Consider the following 14,250-nt stretch of genomic DNA (forward strand, 5'->3'; position numbering starts at 1 on the left):
TACCCTGTAGGGGGACTGATAGGATTAATGAGACAATGTTCGTAAAGAACGAAGCACAGCACCTGCCAAAGGGTGGCACCTAATAAATGTCAGCCATTATTATTATTAATGACATTGCTGACCTGGTCCCTGTCCTCATTTGAAGAGCTGAGACAATGCCTCATCCGACTGTGGTGATGAGCACCTAAGGTGACACTGGAGGGGCTTTGTAAGCAGGAATGGAGCAGGTCAGCGGAAGGGGCTCTTTCCCCCAGAAGATTCTGTGTGGGGTGGTAGAGTGGGCAGAGGGGCATTTGCTCTGGGTCTGGGGTGGGGGCGAGGGAGTGTGGGCACGACCCAGGAGCAGAGGAGAGTTCCAAGGGTAGGGGGATGGGGGCTGGGGCTCAGCTTCTAGGCCCTTCTCTTAGAACTGAGCTGAGAGCCATCCTGGGTGGGCAGGAGGAAGTGAGGAGGGGAGAGCCAGGCCAGGCTCTGGCCTCCCATCGTGTCCCCAGCCACTACGGTCTTTAGATCTCGCCCGAGGCTTCACTCTGGTGCCCTGGGACCTCACTGGGTTCTACCCGGGCTCCAGCCTCTGGCCCAGCCCCTTTTATAATCCTGCCCAGCTCGAGGGCAGGACCCACGGGTTGGGGAGCCTGGGGCTCCATGGTCTTCCCTCCCCATCAGATGAGCTGACCTGCAGCGCCCGGCTGACGGTGCGGCCCTCGCTGGCGCCCCTGTTCACACGGCTGCTGGAGGACATGGAGGTGCTGGAGGGCCGCACGGCCCGCTTCGACTGCAAGATCAGCGGCACCCCGCCCCCCTCTGTTACCTGGACTCATTTTGGTATGGCCCTCTACCCTGCAGATGTTGGGGGACCCCCAAGGGCCAGAGAGCAGAGTCCCGGGCTGAGGCTGCTCTGCATTCCCCCCTCCGTCCACAGGCCGCCCCGTGGAGGAGAGCGAGAACCTGCGGCTCCGGCAGGAAGGGGGTCTACACTCGCTGCACATTGCCCACGTGGGCAGTGAGGACGAGGGGCTCTACGAAGTCAGCGCCACCAACGCCCACGGCCAGGCCCACTGCTCGGCCCAGCTCTACGTGGAGGAGCCCCGGACGGCCGCCACCGGCCCCAGGTACTGCCTGGGGCCCCTGACACTGCCCCGCAGGGTGGGAGGTGTGGCTCTGGGCCTCGGGGCAGCTGTGTGGCTCTTTGCAGCTCAAAGCTGGAGAAGATGCCGTCCATCCCTGAGGAGCCCGAGCAGGGTGAGCTGGAGCGGCTGTCCATGCCCGACTTCCTGCGGCCGCTGCAGGACCTGGACGTGGGGCTGGCCAAGGAGGCCATGCTGGAGTGCCAGGTGACCGGCCTGCCCTACCCCACCATCAGCTGGTTCCACAACGGCCACCGCATCCAGAGCAGCGACGACCGGCGCATGACCCAGTGTACGTGTGTGGGAAGGGACCCCGAGGGCTGTCCCCTCCAGCACCCTCTTTGCTTGCACCCCCTCTGCCCACCCTCAGGCCTTCCTTTTCTAGCCTGGTCAGGGAAGGGGCCTGGAGGAGGGGAGCCGAGAGGCCCTCGGTCACTGCCTTCTCCCTCGAGTCTGCTTGGCACCCATCAGATGGGTCACCACTCTGGGCCTTGGTGGCCCGTCAGCACTTGCCGGACTAGCAGTGCAGCTGCTACTGACTGTGGGCATGTTACAGAACCCCTGTGGGCCTCAGTGTCCTCGTCTGTGGTAGGCTTGCCATGAGGATTGAATCAGTTAAGACACGGAAAGCACTTGAAGCAGGGCCTGGCAAATAGCAAGGGGTCAGTGAGCATTAACTCTTACTGCTGTTGTGGTTGCCACCACCATCATCCTTGTCGACCCAATGATGCCACTCACACCCTCCTGGCGAAATCCCAGTGAAAAGCCCTATGTGGGTAGTATCTGGCATCAAAAGGATGCTTGGTCCGGGACTTAAATAGCAGCTAAAGAAGCAAGAGTGGGGGAAATAGCGTACGTGTTTGGGACCGTGTCCTCGCAGCCTGAGCTGTTTTCTCACAAAGTAGCTCAGTTCCATCCTTGAAGGAATCTGAGTCTCGTGTGAAAAGGTCGACCCATGCCCCATCAGACCGTGTCACCCCATGACCCGTGATGGACTCCTCTCATGGCTGCAGCGTGACAAACCTGGCCTTTATTAAGCACTTCCTGAGTGCCAGGCCCTGCGTGCGAAGGGCCTGCGTGATGTTCTCACCTTGCTCACCACGGGCCTGTCAGGCAGGTACTGCTATCCCTGCTTACAGATGGGGAAACTGAGGCTGACAGAGGGACGGGGCCTTGCCCAAGGGCAGACAGAAACCGTCTGACTTCCTGACCAGGATGTCCCCTGTCACCCATGCCCCACTCTCCCTTCCCATCTCCAGGTGGCTGTGACCCTCCTCTGAGCCCCCTCTGTGGCTGTCTTTGCTCAGCCCACAGGCTTCCTGTCACTCCCTCTGCTCTGGGGCCCCGGGTAGGTGTCTGCTCTGAGCCAGCGCTTCCACTTCTGTCTGTATCTGGGGTCGGTGGCAGCCCTGGGCTTTTCATCCTTTATAAATAGTGGCAGCAGAGATAAATGAATGGGTGGCGGTTCCGTGCAGAGATAATTGCTGAGAAGGGAGGGGTGTTGGGGACAGCTATGACGTCAGGAAGGAGGACAGCGCAGGTCTCGTCCCCTTCACCTCGAACTAGGGATGGCCTCTTTACTCTCATTCTGGAAGCACAGTGTCAGGAGAGAGCTTCGGAAACAGAGGGAACCAAGTTCAAGTTGTGGCTTCATTGTTTGTTAGTGTTGTGATCTTGGACAAGTCCATTCATGTCTCTGAGCTCGCTGGTAAAATGAGGATACTTTTGCAGGGCTGCTGAAAGGATTATGGAAAAAATGCATGTCGAGTATCTGGCACGGGCTGGGCACAGTGCAGGCAACTTACTATCATTGATAGTCTAATGTATTTGGCACTTACGCGTGCAAGACATCAAGTTCTGGGCCTGGCAAGACCAATCAACTGTGTCTTTAAGGAGCTTCCAGGAGGCATGCCACTTGCGAGAAAAGAGGTCGGCCCACACAAAGCTGTGTGGGCCAGGTGCTGGAGGTCCTGGGGCGGGATTCAGGGGTAGAGGTGCAGAGGGGACCAGAGGTGAGGCATGGAGACGAGGCTTCTCAAGACCCACTTGAAATGCATCTTGAAGGAGAAGGGGGCTTTAGGTAAGAGAATATTCCAGAAGGGAGGAATTTTGTGAGCAAAGACCTGGAGGTGCACCTAGCATGGCTTGTTCAGGGACCTGATGGCAGGTCAGGGTCAAAACGTGGAGGAATAGCGGGTGACAGTCTGGACGGGAGTTTGGGTTGAGGGCTTTGGATGCCAGCTGGTCGGCAGTGGGTGCCTTAAGGTCTGCAGATGGGGAGATCACATGATGCTGCTGGTGGGGTGTGGACCTCCCATGAGTGGAGGCTCTTGTGGGCTCTGTGCTGGCAATGGGACCAGCAGTGGCCACGGAGATAGAGAAGAAGGGACTTGGGCACAAAGTCTTGTCATGAACCCCCAGAGGTGCAGCAGTGAGGAGCCATCAGCAGGGTCGGAACCCACAGAGAGGGAACAGATGTGAGAAGAAGATGAGAAGTGACTGGGCCTGAAGGGCTGGAGGGCAAGCAAGAGGGGACTTGGTGGTCTGGACCTACCTGGAGTTTGCTGCTCGATGGACACCTTTCTTTTTATTTCTTTTTTTTTTTCTTTTTTTTTTTTTTGGTCTTTTTTTGCCTTTTCATAGGCCGCTCCTGCAGCATATGGAGGTTCCCAGGCTAGAGGTCTCATCGGAGCTGCAGCCACCAGCCTATGCCAGAGGCACAGCAACGCTGAATCCGAGCCGCGACTGCAACCTACACCACAGCTCATGGCAACGCCGGATCCTTAACCCACTGAGCAAGGCCAGGGATCGAACTTGCAACCTCGTGGTTCCTAGTCAGATTCATTAACCACTGCATCACGATGGGAACTCCAATGGACACCTTTCTTTGCACCTGTCCACCCTTCCCTTCTTCCCTGTCCTTCCTTGATGGGCACCTTTTTTTGGCATCTGCCCCACCCTGTAGCAGGTGGGAGTGAAGGACCAGGACTGGGTGGGGTGGGCCCACCTTCTAAAGTATCCTCCTAGCTCAGGCCCAGTGTCACTGTCTCCCCCCCAGACAGGGATGTGCATCGCTTGGTGTTCCCAGCTGTGGGACCTCAGCATGCCGGCGTCTACAAGAGCGTCATTGCCAACAAGCTGGGCAAAGCCGCCTGCTATGCCCACCTCTACGTCACAGGTGAGGCAGGTGCCCTCCCGGTCATCTGCAGTCAGCCTAGCTTCCGGCCTCCCCAGGGGCCTGGGTGAGGGAGGGGCCTCCACACCAGCTCTCTTCCCCTTGTACCCTCGGGAGCCACCTGGCCTTGCCCTTGGCCATGGGGCTTTGCCCCCAGCCCACTGCCCCGAGACTTGGTGGTCCCGTGGGGCCATGGAGCCCTAAAGGACCCAGCAGATGTCTGACCCGTGGCTTTCAGATGTGGTTCCGGGCCCCCCAGATGGCGCCCCGCAGGTGGTGGCTGTGACCGGGAAGATGGTCACGCTTGCATGGAACCCTCCCAGGAGTCTGGACATGGCCATTGGTGGGTCTGGGCTGCATAGCGCTGTGGGTGGGGATGGGTCATGGACAGGGTGGGCTCAGGCAGGGGCACCTAGGGGGCCAGGAGGGGAGGGCAAGGCCCGGGGGGCATATGGGTAGGGGTGGGAGTGGAGGGAGCCCTGGGAGCGTGGCCAGGAGCAGCTTTGCTGGTCCCCTCTCCACGGTGGACGAAGCCCTGGCCGTGGGTCAGGAGAGGAGACGAAGGGGGACTTCTCGAGGGACTGGGTGCCAGGGTCGTAGCGCTGGAAAACCCCTCTCCTTCCCTGTGCGTGCCCCCTTCCTGCTCTGTGCCTCCGTCTCCCTACCCGAGGTAGCAGCAAAGAGTTGGGACTAAGTCAAGCTCCCTCCATGCCTGTAATTGGACCCTACACTGACACCTCATTGGCTCTGAGCTTGGCCAGGCCTGGGGCTGGGCAGGAGCAGATGGGGGACAGACAGCAGCAACAGGAGACACTGAGGCAGGTCCTCAGAGCAGACTGAAGATGAGTCCCTGCGTCCTGAGCCGGCTGAACTGGGGCGGGGGACACCCAGCAAGGCCCCCCACTAGCAACCGCCTCCCCACCAGACCCGGATGCCCTGACTTACACCGTGCAGCACCAGGTGTTGGGCTCGGACCAGTGGACGGCGCTGGTCACGGGCCTGCGGGAGCCCAGGTGGGTGGCCACAGGGCTGCGTAAGGGGGCCCAGCACATCTTCCGGGTCCTCAGCGCCACCATCAAGAGCAGCAGCAAGCCCTCGCCTCCTTCCGAGCCTGTGCAGCTGCTGGAGCGCGGTGAGCCTGGGGCTTCCTGTGGGGTGGGGGTGAGAGCTGCTGGGCGGGAGGAACTGGGTGTCCGTGGAGGAGGCTCCGGGCCTGGTATGGACACTGTAACTACGGAGGGTGTGGTGTGGCTGTGCTTGACCCCTTCCCATCAGAGTGGTCCCTTCTCACTCCTGGAAGCAGCTGAGCCAGACAAGCTGGCGGTCCGATCCTGCCCCTGCTGCTCCTGGCTGAATTCCCTAGACAAGTTGCTAAACCTCTCTGAACCTTGGCTTCCTTGTCTGTAAAAATGGAGCTCACCTGGGGAATGCGGGGCTCAAGGAGCAGTGGGTGCTAAGAATCTGCCCAGCGTCGAGCCAGCCCTCTCCTCCCAGGCCCGCCCCTGGAGGAGGCGCCCGCCGTGCTGGACAAACCAGATGTCGTGTATGTGGTGGAGGGACAGCCTGCCAGTGTCACCGTTACCTTCAACCACGTGGAGGCCCAGGTCGTCTGGAGGAGGTGGGGCCCCATCCTGCATGCCCTGTTCCTCACAGGAGCCAGCATGGGCTCCAGCTGGCCTGGCCAGCCTCCCTGGGGCTGGACCCTCGGTGACCTCTCTGCTGTGTGTCCCTTAGCTGCCGAGGGGCCCTCCTAGAGGCCCGGGCAGGTGTGTACGAGCTGAGCCAACCAGACGATGACCAGTACTGCCTTCGGATCTGCCGGGTGAGCCGGCGGGACGTGGGCGCCCTCACCTGCACTGCCCGCAACCGCCATGGCACACAGGCCTGCTCGGTCACTCTGGAGCTGGCAGGTGGGTGACAGCGGGACTCCTTCCTTTTCCTTCCTCTGAGGCTCATAGTCCTCTCCTCACAGCCTCAGGCTGCCAATCCTAGTTCACCTGCCAATCCTAGTTCTCCTCTCTCAGGCTTGTCCATCAAATGGCCATAATAATAGCAGTACTAGTAACAACAATGGTGATAGTACTAATAAGATATGTATTGAGCACCTAGTATGTGCCAGGCTCAGTGCTAAGTACCTTACACGTGTCACCTCATTTAAAATAACCCCGTAAGAAGAAGTCAGCTATTATCCCCATTTTACAGATGGGAAAACTGAGGCTCAAAGAGTATGCTACGTAACAAGCCCAAGGTCATACAATCTAATAAGTCAGGAGCTGGGATTCTAGCCCAGAGGCCCTATTCCAAAGCCAGACAGTCCTCTTAGCTCCCGTGTTAAACACAACAAGAAACAGTATCTCAACAATAACAAGTTTGGGGATTGGGGGCGGGGGTCAAGTCAGTTTTAAAAAAAGCAGCCCAAGCGAGCGCATCTTAGTGCTGGACTCCCAGCTCTGGGGGGTCCTGCCTGCTGCCCTTTTGCACAAGCCTGTTTGACAGAGCCGCGCAGTCTTTGCCGTGGAGGACCATTTTTATAATCTCCTCTCAAGATGTAGTCTCAGACCGTAGCATGCTTTAGGTAGTAATTGTCTTGTTTTCCGGTTTGTTAATTAACTCCAGACATATGTAACTGCCACTCAGAGCTTCGGATCAGCATGAGCTAAACAGTGTTACCTGCTGAGTAGATAAGATTCCAACCAAATGCAAAGAAAGTGACATCTTAGTTAGCACAGTCCATCTTATCGTGGGGTAATGTACATTTTCTGGTGCTTTAAAAAAATTGTTGAAGTTCTCTCGAAACCTTCTGATCCTTTGACCTTCATAGACTGACCCCTGCCACAACACCCCACCCCAACATCCCCACTAGACTAGGAATCAGATTCCTAGAGGGCAGGCCAGGCAGCTTTAAATTGGAAGCGAGGTGGCAGTGGGGTATGTGAGGGGGGGATACGGGGACCCTACTGGCCCCGGTGTGGATGGTGGTTGGGGTGGGGCCACAGCTGGTCTGGGCCCCTGGTCCCCCTTTACGTGTCCTTCCCCTTGCCCAGAGGCACTTCCTATGCAGCCACCACTTTGCACCTTGACCGTATCTCTGCGGGATTCCTCTTCCTTCCCAGATATAGGAGGAGCCCTGATGTTTGGGGAGCCCTGGCCACTGAGAGCCCCGCAGCCCGCCTGGCTGGGACAGTGACTGAGGGAGATCCTGACCCAGGTGCCAGGGCTAGAGCAGGTCTGGAGCTTGGATCTCCATCCCCTGCCACTGTTTCCCACCCCTTACCCCCCAGGCAGGTGGAATGGCCTCTTTCCACTGATGACGGTGCCACGATGCATTGTCCCCAGCATGCCCACCACCTTTATCTGTATACAGGTTGAGCTGTGTGTCTGAGCCAGTGGGGGCTTCCTGCCCAGCCCCAGCCGACTCCCCTTAAAGCCGAGACCCTCAAACATACTGGAAGGAGGGGAGGGCACCAAAAAGTCACAGGCTTCTCTGAAAAGCACAAGCACATTGGAATATGTATTTAATTCCATCATGCGAATTAGAAGCTGCTTTACCAGGAAATAACACGACCACATGATATGTGTGGAGAATAAAATCAGTCACATGTGGGAGAACTAAACTGAGAACTGGCACCCGTTTATTCATCTCGCCATCTCCCAGATGGTAGAGGGCCCCTAAAATATTTAAATAAGATTCAGAGAAAACTTCAAAATAGAGGCAGTGCCATCCGTGAACCTGATTCAGTGTCACAGACTGAGCCTCCTGCCGGGCCCCGATGGGTAAAGAAAGGCATAGAAGCCGGTGGTAGGACGGTGCCAAACGGCCACCACCCACAGGGGGCAGTGTCGGGCCACTCCTGGCCGGCCCATTAATGCAGCGAGGGAAGCAGCTCAGGACAGCCAGTCCTGATTTTCCAAAAGAGGCAGGAAATCCAGATTTCTTTTGTGTGTGAAAACCTCCTAATTTCAAAGCTGGCAAATGAATACTGAGAGCCGAACAAAGCCAGCCTGCATCCCCTGGCTTAGGTTTCCTGAGATTTGGAGAACATCAGGTTTTGGGTTCCAGGCAAGGAACTCTGAGGTTTCCAGGCCAAGTTTGAGAGCCCGGGGCGGGGGCTGGGGCTCTGGGAGGTGGGGTGGGGTGGGGTGGGGGGTCTAGTGTTCTGCCTGAGCCAGTCGCTGCTGGGAGAGGGTTAGAGAGGGGCTGAGGAGGCTGGCCCTGTGAGCCCATCTTGTCTCCCTCCCTTCCCCCCCCAACCCCCGGGTTTCAGAGGCCCCTCGGTTCGAGTCCATCATGGAGGACGTGGAGGTGGGGGCTGGAGAGACCGCTCGCTTCGCCGTGGTGGTGGAGGGGAAACCGCTGCCGGACATTGTGTGGTACAAGGTCAGAGGCTGATGAGGGCCTCCTCGGAGCCCTGGCATGGGGCTGGCCGGGAGTCGGGGAGGAATGATGGCCTGGGGCACAGGAGGGGCTGGGGAGCCTGGACGGAGAGCCAAGGACTTGCCGGAAGTGTGATCAGGAGGAGGAAGCGGGACCCAGAAGTGCTGGTGACACTGGTGGGAGTTTGAGGAACCTGGGGTCTAATGGGGGGAGGGGCATTTAACAGGATTCTTTGTAGGAAATACAGAGGGAGAGATGGAGCTGATTCTGGGTCTGAGCAGAGCCCCTAGGGTGGGGGTACTGCTGGGCCCTGAGGGAGGGATGAGACTGGGTCTCTGATGTGGAGGTTAGAGCTGGGCCCCAGGTGGAGATGAAGCTAGGCCCCCGCCAGAGGTGACGGCCACCTCTGCAGGATGAGGCCCTGCTGACCGAGAGCAACCACGTGAGCTTCGTGTACGAGGAGAACGAGTGCTCCCTGGTGGTGCTCAGCGCCGGGGCCCAGGACGGAGGCGTCTACACCTGCACGGCCCGCAACCTGGCCGGCGAAGTCTCCTGCAAAGCAGAGTTGGCCGTGCACTCAGGTGGGCTGGGGTTCAAGGCAAAGGGCTCACCCAGGAATCCAATGTGAGCCCCCAAGTGGGAGTCCCTTGGGGGCCCCCTTCACTTCTGACCACCCCATCCTCCAGCTCCAGCTCTGCTGCCTCGGGCCCCCCGCGTTCTTGCCTCTCTTCTGTGTCTTCCATCTGCCCTCCCTGCCCAGGTCTCTGCCCTCTTCCGTCTTGCCCTGCCCCGCTAACACCAGGCATCTCTTCCTCAGCTCAGACAGCTATGGAGGTAGAGGGGGTCGGGGAAGACGAGGAGCAGCGAGGACGGAGACTCAGCGACTTTTATGATATCCACCAGGAGATTGGCAGGTGTGGAGCTAGGAGGGTGTGCGGTGTCCGGGGGCCAAGAGAGGCTGGGTCTGAGGCTCAGCAACGGCCTGAGTCCCATCCTCTTCCTGTGTCCTTACCCAGGGGCGCCTTCTCCTACCTGCGGCGTGTAGTGGAGCGTAGCTCCGGCCTGGAGTTTGCGGCCAAGTTCATCCCCAGTCAGGCCAAGCCAAAGGCATCGGCGTGGCGGGAGGCCCGGCTGCTGGCCCGGCTTCAGCATGACTGTGTCCTCTACTTCCATGAGGCCTTTGAGAGGCGCCGGGGACTGGTCATTGTCACCGAGCTGTATCCTGGGACAGACTGGGCGGGTGGGGGACACGTGGCCTGAATGACTGGTGCTTGTAATAGCCAGTTAGCAACATGTTTTACCCCTTACAGCGCGGTCCCCTTGGCAATTGGGAGTTCTTAAGGCATTTTATAAATACTTCACAGAGTGGAGTCTGGAGACGTTATGTGACAACCAACTTTTTTTTTTTTTTTTTTGTCTTTTTGGGGCTGCACCTGCGGCACATGAAGGTTCCCAGGCTCGGGATCCAATCAGAGCTGTAGCTGCCGGCCTACACCACAGCCACAGCAACTTGGGATCTGAGCTGCATCTGTGACCTACACCACAGCTCACAGGAATGCCAGATCTTTAACCCACTGAGCGAGGCCAAGGATCGAACCCATGTCCTCGTGGATGCTAGTCAGGTTCTTTAACGGCTGAGCCACAACGGAACTCCAAAACCAACATTTTTTACCTTAAATTTACGTAGCACTTGATGTATGCCTGGCAGTATTCTAGGAGTTCTACAAATTTTAATCTATTTAATCGTTATGTACACTTATCTCTTGGAATTTTATTATCCCCCCTTCACAGGTGATGAAACTAAGGTATAGAGAAGTTACATAATTCACCCGAGATCACACAGCTGGCAAAAAGTTTTTATCACGAAATGCACTACAGTGTATCTGAACATTTGAAGTGACCCCATTTCAGATGAGCATTAATACTTGGCTTTATTTGAGAGCCTCTTCTCAGAAAGAATAGATTTTATCCTTTCCTAAGAGCTGTGCTTAAGTAAAGTCACCCTGAGGGAAGGGTGCTGGATGGCTTGTCACTGCCACCTGCGGGGTGACCGTGTTCAGCATACCAGCCTCCCAGTCTGCGCTGTTAGAACCCAAACCTCAGTAAAATGATAAATTAATATGTCATGGGCCTTCTGGATCTTTCTCAAATAGAGTCAGAAGTTCCATCCACGGTCAACAAAATGCTACTCTGACTTGATCCTTGCAGATAACTTCACAGGATGGGCAAGAGGCGTGTTAATCCTATTTGACACCAGAGGGAACCTGGGCTCAGAGAGGTTGGGCGACTTGCCTGAGAACCCACAGCAAGGATTGTCCCATCTGTGCATCCAGAGGATGGGGGAAGGAGGAAGACGCATTTGCTAACTGAAAGCAGATGTGCTTTACGGGGAAGGAGAACCCAGTGCTCACTGGGACCCGACTTGAGCTCAGGGGGGTGGAGGGCACTGCCTAAGGTGGGCTGGCAGTCGGCACTGGTCACTGTTCTCCTTGATCCAGGACTTAGCTGCACAGAGGAGCTGCTGGAGCGAATGGCCAGGAAACCCACCGTGTGTGAGTCTGAGGTGAGGGCAGTGGGTGGCAGGGGCTGGGCAGGGGCCCTGAGGGGTGTCTCCTGGGCCTGCCATCTGGGCCCACAAATAGGATGGTGGGAGTTCCCTTCATGGCTCAGTGGTAACGAACCCAGCTAGCATCCATGAGGACTCAGGTTCAATCCATGGCCTCGATCAGTGGGTTAAGGATCTGGCCTTGCCATGAGCTGTGGTGCAGGTTGCAGATGTAGCTCGACTGCCATGTTGCTGTGGCTGTGGCACAGGCTGGCAGCTGCAGCTCTGATTCAGTCCCTAGCCTGGGAACTACCATATGCCATGGGCGCGGCCCTAAAAAGACAAAAAACAAACAAACAAAACCCAAATAGTGTGGTGGTGGAGAGGAGCACTGTTGGCAGGCAGCAGAGTCCCTCTCCCCAATCAGAGCAGACCCCCACCCTGGGACTTGCACTGTCCTCTGTAAATCTGCAGACCTCCCGCCCCGGCCCCTCACTCTTGTTTCCCAGTCCTCCTCACATAAAGATTCCTCAACCATTGCCCCAGGAGTTCCTGCTGTTCCAGCAGGTTACGAATCTGACTGCAGCAGCTCAGGATGCTGCAGAGGAGTGGGTTCAATCTCTGGCCCAATGCAATAAAGAATGTGCCGTGGCAGCAGCAGCATTGGTTGCAGCTGCAACTCAGATTTGATCCCTGGCCTAGGAACGTCCATATGCTGAGGGTTAAAAAAACATTAAAAGAAAAAAGCGACAAAAACCTATTACCCTAGAGGGAACCCCATCTAGACTGTTAAGGCTCAGTGCTGCCTTAACATGTAGGGCTGTACAAGTTGTGCACTGCGCAATTCTATTTATTATCACGTAAGTGGCCCCCTCCTCTAACTGTGTCGTGCCCAGCCTGCTCAGGGGTACACAAAAGCCCTGAATCTCAGCAACCCCAAGCCTATGTTTCAGCCCCCTCCACCGGTCAGCTGATGGCTACTTCCCAGGCCTGGCCTGCCTTCTTGCCACAGCCCTGATGGTGATAATACGTAATACCCCCCCTGGACTCTGGGCCTCCTGTTTCCACAGATCCGGGCCTACATGCGGCAGGTGCTGGAGGGGATATGCTACTTGCATGAGAACCATGTGCTGCACCTGGATGTCAAGGTGAGAGGCAGGTGGGGGGTGGGGAGCAGGCAGCAGCCGTGGGAGCCGGGCACCGGGCCGTCGTCCCCTCTGCACTCAGCTCCCACGTCCTGCCTTGTGTCCCGCAGCCTGAGAACCTGCTGGTATGGGATGGTGTCGAGGGCGAGGAGCAGGTGAGGATCTGTGACTTTGGAAACGCCCAGGAGCTGACTCCCGGAGAGCCCCAGTACTGTCAGTACGGCACACCCGAGTTCGTGGCACCTGAGATTGTCAACCAAACCCCTGTGTCTGGAGTCACTGACATCTGGTAACGCTGGCCTGTGGGGCCGCTGGGGTGGGCAGGGCCAGCTCCCCTCCATGCCATGCCGAGGACTCGCTCACTGGCAGAGAGGAGCTTCACTAAGCCCAGAAACCTTCTCGGTCAGCCTGCTGGTGGCATTGCTCTGTCCCTCCCTGCCCCTCCTCTGTCGGGGCCTGAGCCAGTCACTCAAATCCTTGGCCCTCGTGGTCCTGGGTGCTGGCCCCCCAGTTACAGACCCCTTGCCTCCCCCATTGAAGCAGGCACTGTCTCTTGGTCCCCAGACTCTTTGGGCTTGCCAGGCCGGCCCCGACATGACCCTTGAGTCCTCCAGGCAGGTGTGGGTTCAGGGTCCTCCCCTAGAGAGGCATCCTTGTGCCCGTCTGTCCATGGCAGTGTCCACAGCAGGGAGGACTCCTCCTCACAGATCAGTGGCAGTAAGATAACTGCTCACTTCTGGTGGGAGCCGGGCGGTTCTCTTACCCGTCTGCTCTCCTTTCCCCACAGGCCTGTGGGTGTTGTCGCCTTCCTCTGGTAAGGACCCCCCCCCATCTCCTAGCAGGCCCACCCCTAATGTTTGCAGGGCCTGGGCAAGAGAGCAGCCGAGGGGGCTGTAGCCCCCCTTCTCTTCCACACTCTGGCTCCTTCTGCCCTGGAAGGGGCTGCAGGTGCATGAGTGTGGACACCCAGACTGCATGTCCAAGCTCACATGGGCGGGCACACTGGCAGCACACTTGGGAGGCTGGACGGAGAGAGGGCAGGGCCGGCTCAGGGCCATTAGGCAGGGAACTGGCCCAGAACATGGGCTAGAAGTGGAAGGCCCAGGCTCCAGGGCCATGTCTCCTTAGCACAGACTCCTCACCTCCTCGCTGCCACGGCTGGAGGAGGGACAGGACGGGTCCTCTAGGGCACAGGCCCAGGATGCCTGGTTGCCCAGGTTGCAAGGCAGTGCTTCCTCCCACCCATTCAAGAGGTGGGTGGGGAGGGGCGGGACAGGCAAGAATCTGCAAGATTCTGCCCGGATTCAGGGGGCCTCCCCCATGCCCTCCCCCTGTGCTCCCACCGGCCTCGGCCCCAGGGCCCTGCCCCCATCTCACTGCAGTCCTCTCCACCCCTGCAGCCTGACGGGAATCTCCCCATTCGTTGGGGAAAATGATCGGACGACACTGATGAACATCCGAAACTACAACGTGGCCTTCGAGGAGACCACGTTCCTGAGCCTGAGCAGGGAGGCCCGGGGCTTCCTCATCAAAGTGCTGGTGCGGGACCGGCTGTGAGTAAGGGACCCAAGGAGCCTCCCCCTTGCAAGGTCCCCTCATGCCACCCCTCCTCCTGCCCAAGCCTCTGCCAGGAGACAGTCAGCCCCTCAACTCCTCAGAGACCCCATTTCCCCAACATGTATGGAATGCACGAACGAATGAATGCTAAATCCCTCCTTACTCCTCACTCCTTTCTAGGAGGCCGACCGCAGAGGAGACGCTGGACCATCCCTGGTTTAAAGTGAGTCTTGTCTCACTAAAGTGGTGGTAGAAGAGGTGGGAGGAGAGAGCATGTTGTGAACAGCTCCATTTATTGAGCCCCTACTATGTACAGAAACTATGAT

The 14,250-nt window shown here is 57.8% G+C and overlaps 1 protein-coding gene across 6 annotated transcripts in view; it reads left to right on the top strand.

The window, feature by feature from the left end:
* The window catches only part of SPEG (striated muscle enriched protein kinase), a 58,725-nt gene that overhangs the window by 31,862 nt on the left and 12,613 nt on the right, over nt 1-14,250 (top strand). For all 6 annotated transcript variants that reach the window (XM_021074879.2, XM_085000511.1, XM_085000512.1 and 3 more), the window contains 18 exons: nt 667-825; nt 923-1,112; nt 1,196-1,419; nt 4,186-4,305; nt 4,541-4,645; nt 5,228-5,434; nt 5,797-5,920; nt 6,037-6,212; nt 8,568-8,680; nt 9,090-9,258; nt 9,495-9,591; nt 9,694-9,894; nt 11,183-11,240; nt 12,293-12,370; nt 12,478-12,656; nt 13,155-13,181; nt 13,768-13,920; nt 14,105-14,147. In XM_021074879.2, the coding sequence (XP_020930538.2) occupies nt 667-825; nt 923-1,112; nt 1,196-1,419; nt 4,186-4,305; nt 4,541-4,645; nt 5,228-5,434; nt 5,797-5,920; nt 6,037-6,212; nt 8,568-8,680; nt 9,090-9,258; nt 9,495-9,591; nt 9,694-9,894; nt 11,183-11,240; nt 12,293-12,370; nt 12,478-12,656; nt 13,155-13,181; nt 13,768-13,920; nt 14,105-14,147 (2,423 nt within the window). The remainder of the gene's footprint in view (nt 1-666; nt 826-922; nt 1,113-1,195; nt 1,420-4,185; nt 4,306-4,540; nt 4,646-5,227; nt 5,435-5,796; nt 5,921-6,036; nt 6,213-8,567; nt 8,681-9,089; nt 9,259-9,494; nt 9,592-9,693; nt 9,895-11,182; nt 11,241-12,292; nt 12,371-12,477; nt 12,657-13,154; nt 13,182-13,767; nt 13,921-14,104; nt 14,148-14,250) is intronic.

The sequence above is a fragment of the Sus scrofa genome, chromosome 15 (assembly GCF_054392235.1).
Source record: "Sus scrofa isolate SSC_HxYL_T2T_F1_AM1 chromosome 15, Sscrofa_HxYL_maternal_Yorkshire_Landrace_v2.0, whole genome shotgun sequence".
NCBI classification, from domain to species: domain Eukaryota; kingdom Metazoa; phylum Chordata; class Mammalia; order Artiodactyla; family Suidae; genus Sus; species Sus scrofa.